General features: G+C 36.8%; 1 protein-coding gene across 1 annotated transcript in view; it reads right to left on the reverse strand.

Annotated features, from left to right (window-relative positions):
- Positions 1 to 13687, reverse strand: part of LOC124137949 (caskin-2-like) — a 232591-nt gene extending 218904 nt beyond the window's left edge. Inside the window, exon 1 of the mRNA XM_046504412.2 lies at positions 13298 to 13687. Coding sequence (XP_046360368.2) covers positions 13298 to 13397 — 100 coding nt within the window. The 5' untranslated portion in view covers positions 13398 to 13687. The remainder of the gene's footprint in view (positions 1 to 13297) is intronic.
- Positions 13688 to 16636: the final 2949 nt, after the last annotated feature.

Consider the following 16636-nt stretch of genomic DNA (forward strand, 5'->3'; position numbering starts at 1 on the left):
TTGAAAATATTACCCCAATACATTTAACTACAAAACCTTTTTGTGTACCTTATTATCTTTACCCTTTGTTGGTGTCTATGATATGACTGTCACGCTGATCTCGCTGTCTACACGGTCCTCCCTACAGACACGGGGAAGAAAAGGCTCCAAGCGCTTATTGCTGTGACAAGAGGTGATTCACTTCGATCACATGGTCAGGGATTGTGATTGGTTGAGTATCATCATACCCGACGATGTACTTTGTTGCTCATAATATCAACCATTAGTTTGCCTGGATCAGCTTTCATTATTTACACATCACTGTGGCATAGCTGGAATATTGCTTACTGCAGCAAAAATGAACAAAAAAAAGCTGTATCAGCAGAGTTTGTCCAAACAGAATTTCTCAGACATGTACCTTATTTAGTGTTGCTGTTCCAATTATGATCGATTTCACTTTCCAACCAAGGAATCGATCATGACACTGTAGCATTTAATATTTCCAATGGCAATAGGCATATTAGCCCATATTAATAAACTGATCAATTTGAGTAAAAAATGTCTGCTAACTGCTAAGATATTGTTCCTGTTGCAATTTTTCTCCCGGGTGTCAGTTTTGAAGAATAAGAAATAAACAGAAAAACACACCAAATGTGTGAAGCCCATTTCTGGTGTCCCCTGCTGTGATATTGCTGGAATATTGCTAAGGCGGCGTAAAACCAAACTCACTCACTCTCTATTTATTGTTATCAAAATAAACATACAAGGAATGCTCGAAGAATATTATTTTTCTCATTCATGGTTAATGATCAGTCATTAATTGCTTTTTCCAAACCAATAATCAATCTTAAAAATGTTATTGTTGATTCAAAACAAACAAATAAAATTAAAAGATAATAAGATTCCAACTTAACATGATAAAATGGCACACATTTCCTTATGCACAATTATGACAATTCATAACATGCAAGGCACAGGTGATAAAGTAATGAGCTTCCTTTAACTTGCTTGAAGTATTTCCCATTCATAAACAATGAACAAATCCCAGAGCATTAAGAAATCAGAATTTCACAAATAGACTTATTTATGAAAGCTTGCAATAATTCAGTTAATAGGACAAGTTCTCAGTTATCTGATAACAACATGAAAGGTGTGGTGGAATGACTCAGTCTGCTATAAGTGCATGTCCTGAGTCAGTGTTATTGTTTTTCACCTGATCCTTGTTGAAAAGGTGTCCATTTGTGTTTTAAATACACCCATCATAGTTTTAGCTTTCATAAAACATGTGTGGGAAAGCGTATATGAAGCCCACACATTAGGCAGACTCCGGATTTCAAAACAGCTGTCTTTGAAAGCCTAAATAAACATCTAGTGTCCCTTTTGAAAGCACCGCAAGGTTCAGCACAATCAAAACTGACTTGGGATATCAATAACTTAACACATCATTTGATAACTGCATTCAACAAACATGAAACTGACAGTGACATTGAGTTTGTCATAAAAAGTACATCAACTTTCAAATATTCTTTGTACTTTTTATGGGTATCATCTGTTGATAAGACAAGTTAAGCCCTTCCCAGAGCTAAGTATACATCTTATCTTAAAGGTGTTAATGTCGATATGACTCACAGATTTTTGATACATTTTGACCAAAGTGCCCCAAGCTAGCTTTTATTGGTTCAGAAGATACAGGTTAAGCTTTGAAATATCTCCTATCTTGCAATGCTGGGTGCATGTGTACAGAAACATGAGTAACCGATCCGTTCCAGCTTCATGCATGTACATTTCCTCCATGATATAGACATTCTGTTGAATGTGTGTGGCATGCTTATCCTTGCAGAGACAACATGCACACTGATCTAGGCGATGCTGATGAGTGACAACCACAAATTGAAATGTGATCTGACATTGACGAGGCTGCTGTTGCCAGACAGATTTTATTACATCAAATATTACAGGAATTCATTCAACCCTGCTGCAGGCAACTACATGAATTTACAACCTGACCTAAGAAAAACTGCCACTTCACAGGTCATATCTTACTGTATTTGTGGCTTGGTGGGTTTTTTTTCTTTTTTGAGGACTTAATATTTCACATCATGAAAAAGCAAACCTGGTTCTCCAGCCTACTGATTTTCAATTCAACTAACTTTGATTAAAAAAATAACAAAAACAAACTGCAGGACTAAGTAAAGATGTGTGCTTTGCATACATAAGGGCTGTAATGATTTTGTCAGGATAGAATACATATTTCAAGATCAAAGTTGTACATTATAATATATGAAAAGAAAAAATCGTGTCTATTACACTAAACAATTGCTTAAGTTTTACCAATGTCTGTCTGTTCGACCAATGTACATACCATAAAAACAAATATCAAAATTCACGGACTTGTTCTCAGACCATATAACATATCCTCCTTTTACATGTATCATGTGACCCGTGAAGATCCAGGTAAGAATAGGTCTTCAGCAATCCATGCTTGTTATAAGAGGCTATTATGCTTATCATAAGAGGCGACTAACAGTTTCGGGTGGTCAGGCTCATTAACTTCGTTGAAGCATGGCATGATATCCAAATTGTGTAGGTGGATGCTCATGATATTAATCACTGGATTGTCTGGTCCAGGTTCGAATATTTACAGACCGCCGTTATTTAGCTGGAATACTGCTGAGTGCGGAGTTAAGTCACAAACAAACATGTATCCTGTGTATCGATACATAGTCTCATGGTATCGTGACACAAAGCATCATGCTGCCACTTTGATACTTTACTTCCCCTAGTTTTAGGTACCTATGTTACATTGTACTAATAATTCATTAGCAACCTGTGCTCTACAACCTGTGACTAAATGGATCAGGTTGTTGGGCTCGTTGACTTGATTATGCATCTTATTGTATCCAAATTGTGTGAGTTTATGCTCACTGTGGATCCTTGGATAGTTGAGACTTGATTATTTACAACTACCTGGAATATTGCGGAATGTGGCGTTAAACAATTTACAAGCATACTTTCATTGACATTGTACGAAAACTTTACTCACTTTTTGACACTGATGCCATTGATTTGTTTTACATTGTACTAACCATGTTAAGTCATAACATACTACTAATAATATTTAGGCCACAAATGCCTAGCAGTACAGGAAATACAATTTAAGCAGTAAATCATCATGTCTAGTGATGTTTTACCTCAAATTTTAAATTTTATTGGCCAAGTTTAATGGTTATCACCTGGTCATTTACCTGAATTCGCTGAAGGGATACGATGTAATTTTTTTCTGCGGAAGACAAACATGTTTTTATTGCAAATGTAGGGATTGTGTATGCGCTGGTGATGTGCTTCATTCCAGATCGCTTTGTAGACAGGGTATATTAATTAGCTATATAGACGGCGGTATACTATGGTATTATATACGGTAGTTGTTATTGCTGGGAGACATAACATTGTGTCAGATGATAAATATATCAGGGTGTATAAACAGTCACATTTATATAAAAAAATACAGACACTCACAAAATATATCAAAACCCTGTCACAATATCCAGCATATGTACGAAGCAAATAGTTTGTTTGTGTTTTTTTTTTTTTTATTGTTCCTGGTAAAAGTACATCATGTTTGGATAAGAGTCAAAATACATGACCAGGGTTTTTTAAGAAAGTACATATCATTCGCACACATCCATACACACATTCACACTCACTAGAAGCTTTAGTACTTATGAAGACAGAATGCAGGATATATATTTAGTAAAGTTTTGGAATAGCAAATGTTTATATTTTCAAAAGGTTTTCATAAGGAGCCCATTTCGTATAGAATTCAGTCTGTTTGGCTTTATTAAAGTGTCTATATTTTTCTAGTTGGTAATAATATTTAACCTCATTTTGGAAATGTGTAATGGTTGGTTGGTTATTTTTCATTTTGCATCTATAAATGTGAAATTTGGACAATAAGAGTATCAGATCAAAAATATCATCAGTGTGGAAATGTTTTGAAAAGCCAAAAAGAATTAGGTCTGAAGTAAGATTTATCTTGCCAGTATGTGGACGAAGCAAATAGTTAAGGAGCAATTAATTAAAGCCATTATGATAAGCACACCTTATGGCTAATAAAGGGCAGTCTACAGCTGGGGCTATGGCGGCAATAGTAAGGCTTAACCCTTCTCCAGAACATGCAGTAGATAATTCCTTCTAGTCAGGCAAGTAATGATTGTTAGTAAATTCCTCTTATATCAAGACCATTCATCAGCGAACACATGGTCTGAAAGACATTCAATACTGGCCATATCATTCATTTTCATAATGAGCACAACTCGCACAAAACTCATAACATTTTGAAATACAATATTGCCATTACTGACCGATATTGGACATTTATAGCCTCAGCTAATATCAGCAGGTGTACACACCATGAACTTAATCCAACAAGTCCACAATTCATTTAGGACTATATTTTTTTGTGTGTGTCATAAAGCTGAACATTTGGTAAAACTACCAGTCCTTACATCTTTTTACCAGCCATGTGGAACCCTCTTCAATACTCAAAATGAGTCTGTGACATCGAGTCTACTGGCCTGAACTCGTTTAGTAAGATCAAACTGTTTGGGATATCTGGAGAATAGGACAATCTCCTTGAAAATGAACCAATCAGAACTCTGATATATGGGCTATTGTGGGTTCAGCTTACATTTGTTGTTTAAAGCCGCTCAGCAATATTCCAAGTTCTAAATAATCAAGTTCTGGAGCAGAAAATCCAGGACATCATGAGCATCGATTGAGAGATTGAACTGTTCCGATGCCATAACTTGTGTTTTGACATTATTTTTAGCTGATATTATTCTTAGTATATGGACTAGTCATCTACTAGACCACAAGAAATGTTACTAAACAGGGGTTTGGACTATTGGATAAAGTCGCAGTTTGTACATTTTCCATTCTTGATTAGAATAACTGTACTTAGCTAACAGCAACAAAGCAGAAGCCCCACACTATGAAACAAGCAGTTCTAGTCTCACAAACAACCTTATACATTATTCATTTATGTAATAACCAAAACAACTTTATCATGAATATGTAGGAAAAGAACATTTTGCATCTGCATGGTCTGGAAATGCACATAGATGCAGTACTCATTTACCATATTCTACTATAGTTATTAAAAACAATCATTTGCACCAAAAACAATGTAATTCCTATGATGCTGTAACTGCCATTCTAATTTCATCTATGACTGTTTGGTTACAGTTTTGAAACAAGGGACCAATCCTGAAATGATTCATCAATTATTTTCAATTTATACCAGTTAACTTAAGGAATTTCTTGGCCTTGAGTATAAAGAATCACAAGTGACTTAGTCAGATATCGGACAAGATTTCAAGGCCGTTGAATATTGCAGCCTTCCCTGGTAGCTGGTAGTGATGCAGAGTACTGTAAAACATTAATGAAGAGATTCACTACTTCATTTTAAAAACAATTTCCATGAATGATAACCAGAAAGAATGCTTTAATTTTTGTTATTTTCATTCATTAACCGATTATCAACAGTTTATTTCAATATTTGATTGCTTGTTGAAAGAGCTGACTAGAATGGCACCAGGTGTTCATGCAGGCTCTCTGACATTGCTGAATGCATGTCATCATGCCCTGATGGCTTGGATCGTTGCTCATGCTTTCTGCACTTGATCCAGACTCCGTGACTTCCAGACTGCCTTGAAATAACAGGAATGTTGCTGAGTGTAGTAAAACAAGTAGAGTAAAGCAAGACACTCTTTTTCAAACCAACGACTAGTTTTTGAAACCCAACACCACCGCTTATCAAGCAGGTATGAATGTTCATCATGTTCACTTTTCCTGCAAACCCTGATATAATCTGCATTAAGGAATATTTATACCACTGGCACTCCTGCTTGTGTCCTCCTCTCAGTGGAGATAGGCAGAGTGAAGAGAGACAGGTGGAGAGGCTTGCAACAGCCAGAGGTTAGACAGCAGTTATGAACCTGTTTTTGAAATACACAGCAAGGCACCAGGCTGCTGAAGCCATGTCTAGGGACCAACTGCCTTCATACATGATAACCCAACACATATTCCGTCTGTGGCTTTAGCCACTATCATGACTATATTATCTAGTCCAAAGCTTGAGTTGTGCAATACTTCCTTTTGTCAAATAACCTCAACTCATAATAGCTTATAAATTAACATCAAAAGCAGCCACAAATATGAATAGGTGTGCAATTTGTGTTTTGTAAGCTCAGCTCATAATAGCCCACAACTTAACATGAAAAGCTATTAAGAAATTCGTAAAAAGACATAATTGGTGACTATAAATCTAAAAGTATTTGAAACAGACTCCATATTCTACTAACATGGAGGGACCCGTGAAGATCTGAGGTAGAATAGGTCTTCAGCAACCCATGCTTGCCATAAAAGGCGACTATGCTTGTCATAAGAGGCGACGATCAGGATAAGGAGGTCAGACTTGCTGACTTGCCAATTGCATGGATCGATGCTCATGATATCAATCACTGGATTGTCTGGTCCAGACTTGATTTTTTACAGACTGCTGCCGTCATATAGCTGGAATATTGCTGAGTGCGGTGTTAAGCAACAAACCAACCAACATGGAGGGCTCCTTTAAAGGAAGTGTTTCAGCTGCCAAATTGTCTGTCTGTCTGTCTGAGGACAGGCATATTTACTTAGTGTGTTACTGCCATGATTAACTCTAAATAAACAAATTAACATACTGAGTACTGTCCTATCCTTGTTCTGTTGATGTCCCAATCCTGACATTTCAAGTCCGGGGTGAGAACACAAACTGATTCATTAGAACATGGATAATGCATTAGCTGAGACGTGACTGGGTGCAGATCATAATAAAGGTTATCATGGTGGGGAGAACATTAAATACAAGATTTGTGAATCGTTTTCACAGTATGTTGAAATGAATACAATTTGTAATACTCAGGGCCAATGAGATCTAAAACGTAACACTTTCACAACCACTATATTGTGTAAACTGGCATTTCCATTCGAAACTTAGATGAAAGTGACTCATCAGGGTGATAGATGCATTTTTCATCAGTTCACTCCATGCTTTCTTCTCAGGGATAAAAATTAGCACCAGCCCACTAGTTCAGCCAGTTTTGTTAATGTTAAAGAACCAGTTTTGTTAATGTTAAAGGTATCCTAAGGGCTTGTAGAATTTCAAACACTTTTGGGGGTATCTCTATATGTTAGCCCTTTTCAGGCAAGTAGACTTTCTTGGATAATTTCTTTCCCTTCTGTCTAACCTAAAGTCCAATATGCATTTTCCCAAAAATTGTTATACACAAATCAAGTTCAACATCATCCTTCCAAGCATCATAACTTTTGAAGAAACAGGTTAAATACAAAGGACTCTAGGACAGGGGTATAATATCAATCTTCTCTTTCAAAAAACATGTCAATTATGTATATTCCCTTCTGTCTAACTGCAGACTAACCTTTCCCTCATCAAACGCAACCCTGATCGCTAAAGAGAGACTCAAGTCAGATGATAAACTCTTCTGGTACTGTTTGCCTCACAACAAATTATGATTGAGAGACTGAACTGTTCCGATAATGTTTTCCTTGCAACAAATTATGATGGAATGGTAACATATGGTCATCTACCTGCCATCAGTAATTGGCCACAAATCTGGTAATGACTTGCTGGGAACCTACAGTGCCATTTCTAATAACTGGCATGCTGAGTTGAAGAAACATATTTGTTTTCATCAATGGTTATTGCCTGGCTGGTATGTGCAACATGCACTCCACTGCCTTAGTGCTCAATAAAAGGTGTCAGCAATGCAGTGCAGTGTACATGCAGACATCTAATTAACACTATTTCTGGACTGGTGGCCTCAAAAAAAGATGTAAGACAAAAAGCAGGCTTGGACATTTTCTGTTAAAACAAGCAGTAAACCAAACACCTATTATCGTGTTAACACACACCACATTAATAAATTTGACAATTTGACCAAAGATAACCAAGACCTTCGACAGCTATTTTCTTTTCATACAATTAAGGGATCATAATAAAATTCTATTGAGGTTAAAAAAATCAAAATCAACAAATAATGTCAACATATAAACAGGCTGCTCCTATATGATTTTTTTACCAAATAAAAAAAGCTATGGAAAAAAAAGGTTAAATGTTAAAGAAAGAGAAGATTGCCCATATCAGAATCTTCTTACAACTGCCTATTTCTCCCTGCACCAAATTAGCTGGTATCAAAGCCATGCTATCATAGCAGTGTATCACCTACTCCTGAACACCTGAAATATTCCAGCTGTCTGAATCTCATCATTTCTCTGAGAAAATAAAAGACCTCACTCTGTGGTCAGGCAGTTAGGATTACCAACACTTTCTCAACAGACATAATGTTCTTTCAAATTCATGGAAGAAAGATGTATTATTATGTATGATTATACATAGGCCATAAAACAGTAAGAGTGCCATGAAACAGTTAGTTGTCATAGCAACAATGATGGAATATAATTATTTTTTGAAAGATAGAAATTTGAATGATGATTTCCTTTGATGGGGCATCTGGGTCAAAACAACTAAAATAACTGTTTACATTCACAAGCTTCCCATTTTTATTATTTACATAAGCTACATACACGGAAATGTAGAATGTTAAGAATAACAACTTCTGGTTTATTGCATTAGCAACGTTTCGATGTAGTTTCTTACACTGTTCCCATGCTGGAATGAGTACAACCAAGTGATGAGAGGTATCAGTGTTCCCGCTGGCTCTTGAAACTGCCAGTCCTGGTGGACGGGTAACTCTAAAAATTACCAGTCCCCCTAATTTTTGTCGGTCCCAACTTTCAACGAATAAAAAAACATTTAAAAATTACCTGGTTATAATTCTTTCAACTTCATGTTCAATGCAATGACGTCATCTCTGAAGTAACTTAGTTAGATCAACACATCATTCACTCACAAGTTCAGTCACAATTTTCTCTTCTTTTTTAAATACTTCAAGACAAAGTCACTACAAATATATGTTTAACCTTGAAGCAAAGCGAAATGTTACTTTCTTGCACTAAAAATCGACAAGGGGAAACCCTGATGGTAACAGACAAGCTGACTTTGTTCGAAAAATATACTTATATGAATATATCAGATTTATGAGGTACTTTATTTGCGTTCCACAGGGACTGGCAGTTACATGAATTGACGGTCTAAGGCTAATTTTACCGGGGGAAAAAAATGGTAATTACCGGTAAACGGGAACACTGGGTATATATAGATGATAAACTACATATTTGGCTTATAATACACAAGCCGGCATTCCAAGATACATCAATGCCAGTGAGGAGCCTACTTATTTAGCTTGGATGAAACATCACCGAAAAGGAAAACTTATAAAAAATACATGATGACATTCTCCAGAACTCCAACACTGAAATCTGATCCAGACATACCTAATGCTATGGTTGTAAATGCAAATCTGATTACTGCACAACACGTTTGTTAAACTGGGTTCATGTCATTGCAGATTCTCTTTGATGTCCCGTTTCCTCAACACTGCCTCACGACACACATAATTGCAGCATCCATTCCTTCAATTGGCCATGTACACCATCATCAACATCCTGATCTCCGATGATGACAATTGCATGTTCATTACACGACACATACATAACAGGCCATATACATTAAACATACATTACACTAGCAGATACAATAGGCAGCGTGATCAATCTCCAGTCAAATGTAACCCGTCACATGATAAACACTACAAAGGGGGAATGTTACTCACAAATGATTACAAAATGCCAAAGGGTATTCCCCTGCCTAAAAGATCAAGCCACCACACAGTATGTATTACTGGCTTAAAGCTATAGTACATGTAAAACAGCTGTAAAACAGTCCCTTGTATGCTAAACATGCACATATATATATGCTATGTATTCAATTCTCACATCTATCAAGCCCCTAACCATCTTTGTCATGACACCAGCCCTCTCCATCATCCATCTTTGTATTCAGATGCATCCATATTTCAAAAATCTTCAAAAATCATTCATCGTGATTTGTTTCAAGGTTTACCCTTGGGTCAGAATGAAGACTATAAATTTTTTAAATAAGTCCACAAATCCTTGGGGGCTTTATCTTGTTTAAATATATAATTTATTTTTCTGGTAATCTTCCTGAAACGCGTAACAGCTGATTAGATTGACATATCTGATACTGAATTCAGGCATAAATTAACCATTTTCCTTGTTCCCAGTTGTCAAGGCACAAAATGTTAGTGTTGCTTATGCACAAAATCATAAAGTGTTGGTGTATACACTAACAAGGGAGCAGATTTAATACTTTATACAAATATTGGATAAAGATAATACAATGTCCAAAATTGAGGCTTTACCCATCAGCAGCTGAGTGAGTGAGTGAGTGAGTGAGTGAGTGAGTGAGTGAGTGAGTGAGTGAGTGAGTGAGTGAGTGAGTTTGTATACTGCTTTCTTATTCCAGCAACATCAAAGTGGGGGACACCACATAATGTACCCATGTTGGAAAATCAAACCCAGGCCTTTATTAACACTTTAACGACTAGGCTACCCCACCATGCCAGCACAACTCTATTTGTACAGGTAATTTCTAAGCAAAGAGTGAGTGAATGACTGAAGAACAATATCATGATGGGGGACACCAGATATGGGCTTCACACATTTTACCCATGTGGGAATCAAACCCAGGTCTTGGGCATGACGAACAAATGCTTTAACCACAAGATACGCCTCTCTGCAGGTAACTACCCCACACATTTGATAACTTACTGACTTACTTGCCAGTTACAAGCTATTCCGCCTGACATCATGATATCTGAATGTAGTTCAGGGGTAGACACTATCAGACAAATCCAACCAGTCTGTAGCTCATTTCAGACTAGTATTTCATGTAAAATAGATAGATTTTAGAAGAAATCGACTAGTCCCAGAATATTTTCACTAATCTTGGACACTTTATGATTTTGTGCATAGCCAACACTATAGCGTTTTGTGCATTGACAACTGGGAACGAGGAAAATAGCTAATATATGCCTGAATTCAGTTATCAGATATGTCAATCTAATCAGCTGTTACGCCTTTCAAACGATTACAAGAAATATAAATCATATATTCAAACAACATAAAGCCCCAAAGGACCAATGGAATTATTAAAAAATGTCTAGTTGTTCCATTCCTGATAAGTCACTTGTTAGTGTGTTAAAGAACATATATTTTTATTCCCATGAACGTTCTCAAGCATATCAATGATTTGATTGGTTGGTTTGTTGTTTAACACCGCACTAAGCAATATTCCAGCTATATGACGGTGGTCTGTAAATAATCGAGTCTGGACCAGACAATCCAGTGATTAATATCATGAGCATCGATCCATGCAATTGAGATCGATGACATGCATCAACCAAGTCAGCGAGCCTGACATATCAATGAATTCATATATATTGCACTATAAGTCTGCAAAGAAATATTGTCTGAAGGAATTCTCTGTTTGACTAAGTAATCGTGCCACAAGGAGATAAATGATTCACCTATAATTAACTGCATTCTGCTTTACATCTGCAATTAATTGTAATTATCTTTTTTTATTTACACTTGCTTCACTCAAGAGAATTGTCCGCCCATACATAATCCCAACTTCACAAAGCAAACAAACATACACTCAGTATCATGTTAGTCAGCATAAGAAGTCCACATTCCCTGTGAGAAAAAACGAACATGATACCTTTCCTACCATGTATAATCTATACAAGGTATTCAAAAACAGCTGGCATAATATGAGGCAAAACACAAACATCTGTTTTTTCATGAGATAACAAACCTTCCTCATGTCTTCACACTATTTTAAGAAGCGAGAAGAAATTGTTTGATCACTATGATTACAATACATATCATCAGTCATAGATTTGTCATAAAGTAACACTAGTGCGAGATTTTCCATGTGATATGTACTTGTTGTCCCCCAGATGCACTAGCTAATCATTGTGGAGTAAATCAGTTGTAGCAGATAAATACATCCGTATTTATCATCACCAGACATACCTAGACAGTCTGTAATGTTTTCTGTCATCGCAGATGTGTGGCTTAGATTATCTGAGCAAGAAAAGCTGAGGACAGTGCAGAAATGTTCTACACGTATCGAAACATTGCAAGCATGATCATTTAAAAAAGCACTGAAACAAATATCCATTCCAGAGTTCTGCACTTAACTCTACATACAATGAGCTTCTTATATAATAGATTAAGATAATTATATGCCACCATAACTAAAAATAATTTACACAATGTGTATTTTTATAATTGCAGCAACTGTGATACAGATGGTTTCTATTACTTCATTTTAGTACATAAAGTACAACTTCAATAGATCTATAATGAAATATATTTCCAAATACATATTTATTCTCTAGAGTTTGTGTTATGTACACTGTACAGTACTAGTATACAGTGTAATTAAAATGGGTCAAATGGACTCAGGTCAAAGCAAACTAACAAATAATCCCACTAACACTATCAACAATAAAACAATAAAACAATACCTCATAAATCTATTTGATAAATGAGCCTTGTCTTACAGATTTTAACAGTGACAAGGTTTCATACCAGGCTTCAAGCTTAACAGCTGATGATAGTATCCAGGGAATACAGGAATCAAAGATGGAGGGTTCGGCCAGTTCTGTTTATTTTGCACTAAAATATCTCCCTATCTTAGCAATAATGCGTCAAGTGCATCGGTCACTTTGGGACGTTAAAGGTATTAATATCACAACAGGAATAATACAAAGTCATGTTTTCTTTTCACACCTGCTTGATATGCACTAATAAATTTAAAAACATTAACATGGCATGTTTTGTCAAACATCTCAAAAGGACTTGAAACTCACTTTGCCTGTTGCAGCAGTTCTAACTATTTATCTCATAGGTGACGTGAATCACTGAACTGATTAAACAAACAGCCTAATCAATATGCGACGTGTAAAAACACTCGTCTGTGATGATTAATAGTGCAGAGGGGTTGCTATCTGTGTCAATTGCATCATGACTAGAAAATTTGATTGGTGTTGACAGCTGATGAGAATTACAAAGTTCACACAGAGTGTAAAAGTTCGACAGGGTGGTTACAGAGGGTACATCAAAATATATCTAAGTTGTGACAACCCTTGCGATGACAACTGGCCAGCTTTGACAAGCTGGTAGTCAAAACCCTGAACAGCAAAATAGTGTAGATGAGCATGACTATAAATAGATCAACACATGTTGAGCTGATAGTAAAGTGACTTACTGTTTTTATGAGCGAGTTTCCCGGCCTTCTGGAGCAGTTTCTGTAGAGAGCTTATATCCTGCTCTTTAACAGCTTGTATTATATCTAGGTCCTTCCCCATTTCCAGCTTGTTGATTTTATTTTTTCATTCAGATTATCGGAGGGAGTCTCGTCGCTTCAACAGTGATCATGCATGACATGTCGGTCGTCGGACCGCCGCCAACTCGGGTAAAAACCTCCAGAAATATCACAATAACTTGTAAAACAAAATCCACAGATGGACTTCACATAATCCAGTCAGAATCACAATAAAAAGTTTTCATTTTCACTCATTTGTGAAAAGAAATTAAGTTTACCTATTTCACACTTCGCACCTGTACGAATGTGTCCCTTGTATATTCCCAAGGGTACTTGTGCGCAAGCGTGGCAAAGGGACCAATCAGCGTTTCCGTTACATTCAGTTACCTGGAGCACGCGCCCGCCTCAGGATCACGTGTTCATAAGAAAACACAGACGGGATCAGTCAACTGTCTCTATTTAGCCAGAACACGACCGTCGCGCTGCGCTTAGTTAATTGACTGATTCCATTTCATAACTCACAGTAACTTTATCTCACTTCGTCTACATGGTCAGAGGTCACACAATATGGCATCATTCATTTGATAACAGCAGATGGAGCCGTACTTGTGTGAAAACGTGCCACGCCCACTTTATGTACACTTTCCGAATCGTTTTTGACCGACAATGGCTTTGAGTTAGAGCATCGCCTTAAGGAAAACGCCCACCGATAATGAAATGGGAAGATTTTAGATCATGTCACGTCTGTTTATGTTCTGAAATAAGATATGATATGTGCTATCCCCAAACGCAAAGAACGCTGGTTTTCGTCTTCTATAAATCCAAGCGTTTTTTTCTTGAAGCCACGCGATACTTTTCAAGAGTAGTGTACATTAGAAAGGCACACACAAGCTGGATGGTTAGATCGCGTTGATAACATTTCAACTGACACATAAGATGCGATTTACACTTCCCGCAAGCACGCACGATGAAAAATATTTCCACAATCAGATAGTCGATAAAGCGAAATGGGACTATTTATAGTGTTTTTGATCTATTTCTGAAAGAAATAGGAAGAGTATTTATACACGCAGTATTAGGGATAAAATTGCTTGTATAATTATTTTTTAGGATTATTTGTTAGTGACAAATTACTTCCCAAATGACTTACTAGACTCTGCCTGTATATGTAAACTAACTGTGTGTGATCTCATTAGATATTACAGCCATTTATCACATTTGGAACTCAGTAAACATTACAATATGAGATAGGTGTTATCTCAAACATTACAATATAAGGTAGGTGTGATCTCAATAATCATTACAATTTAAAATTGGTGTGATCTCAATCAATATTTCAATATAAAATACTGGTAGTGGTGACCTCATTAAACAAGACAAACAATGTAGTTTTTATCTCAATAAAGATTACAATGTGGCAATGTAGTTGTGATCTTACTAAACATGTATATGGTATATGGTGGGTGTGACCCCAATTATAGCATTACATCGGGTGATGATTGCCTGACAGTGACTTACCAGGAGGCTGTATATTGACAGCTTATTGACACCGACCTGTCAGAAATTAATGAGTATGGCGTAAGGGTAATTGTATAGTGTGAAGTACACATCCTTCTCAATACCACAGCAGCAATATATAGGCCACATGCTGGGTGTGACTCAGCGCAACACCCACCCGGCTCTCTCTCTACATAGGGTCAATGAACCTACTTTTTAAAAACATCTTTATATACTACTCAAAAGAAGTTAAGGATCACCCAATTCTTTCATATTGGTAATGTTAATCTGTCATGGCATGAGAGATTAACTATTGTAATATGGAAGAATCAGGTGATCCTTAACTTCTTTTGAGTAGGATATATATACATATACATAAAATATATGTAACATGCGGAGAAACGTGATAGCGTGTGCGATAACAAAATGCATCAAGTCATGTGAAGTGTTAAATGTCTCTCACAACTATTTTCTATTTTCATCGTTATTCAGATATAATTATAGCATATATGCAGAAAGTGTTTTTCTTCAGAATCTTTTTTTTTAAATATTATTTCGGTACCAGCTGTTCAAAACTATATATTCAATGTCTTCAGATAACATAGTGCTTGTAAATTAATAATGCTCATTTCGTTGACATAAAAAATAAAAAGTATTTTTCTTATGCATTTAAAATGCACGCTAAATAACAGCATATATACTAAAACTGTGTACTTTTGCATCAAAACCCATTATTTTCCTTCATGAAAACAACATGTTGGATAGAGAAAATACCATTTTGTCAGGGGCTTTTGTACTTTTGTATGTTTATTAGCTCCACCCAAAACCGGACTATGAACTCAAGACACCTTTCTCAGGATCCAGTGATAAAGTTATCTCCTGTTCCGACAAATCCATTCATCGTGAAGGTCGGAACAAATTGTCGTCTGCTCTCGCGTGTAGACACTATCAAACTAAAGTGAAACCCAGCCCTTGACATGATAGCAATGTGTTTTGGAACACAAGAAGAAATAGTCCAATGAAGATAAAATCCGAATACCGATATCAAAAGTAAGAAAGAAATTGCGTGTCCAATTTCTTCGTATCTTGCACGTGAGGATGAGAACGAAAAGCTCGTGCAGTGATGATCTACTGTTTCTGATTTGGCATGATTGATCTGGTAGCTGTATCTGTGACGCAGATAAGTTGGGAGTCCTATGTCTATTGTTCTTGGCAGTTCGTCCGGAGCCTGACTGAAGTTGGATACTAGATGTAGATAAATCGGTAAACATTCGGGTCGCTCGACTTTCCTACATCAAAGAAAGAATGTTTATAGTCACAAAATAGATGGAATAATTATCCGGTAGGGGTGAATCATTGAAAGTACCACCGACGCAGGAGAGAGATGGGGAGACATCGGAAAAGAAGGATGAAAAGAATTTGAGAAGAGAAGAGGAAAAAGTTTGAGAAATAGAAAAACGACAGTCAAAGGAATGTACAGGTGAATATTGTCTTTCACCGTTATCAGCAATGTGACGTCGCTGAGGCATTGAACCCGGGTCCTCGACCTGACGTATAAACAGTACAGAAAAAGGGGAACATAATAACCAGAGGCCAGAGGGAGAGGAACACCTTACCCAGGCAGGCAGGAGGAACACGGCAGCAAGAGGAAGAGGCAGGAAGAACACGACAAGCAAAGGAAGAAGCAGGAAGAACACGACAGACAGAGGAAGAGACACGAAGAACACGGCAGACAGAGGAAGAGACAGGAAGAACTCGACAGACAGAGGAAAAGGCAAGAGAAAC

The sequence above is a fragment of the Haliotis rufescens genome, unplaced genomic scaffold (assembly GCF_023055435.1).
Source record: "Haliotis rufescens isolate VD_foot unplaced genomic scaffold, xgHalRufe1.0.p SCAF_20, whole genome shotgun sequence".
NCBI classification, from domain to species: Eukaryota; Metazoa; Mollusca; class Gastropoda; order Lepetellida; family Haliotidae; genus Haliotis; species Haliotis rufescens.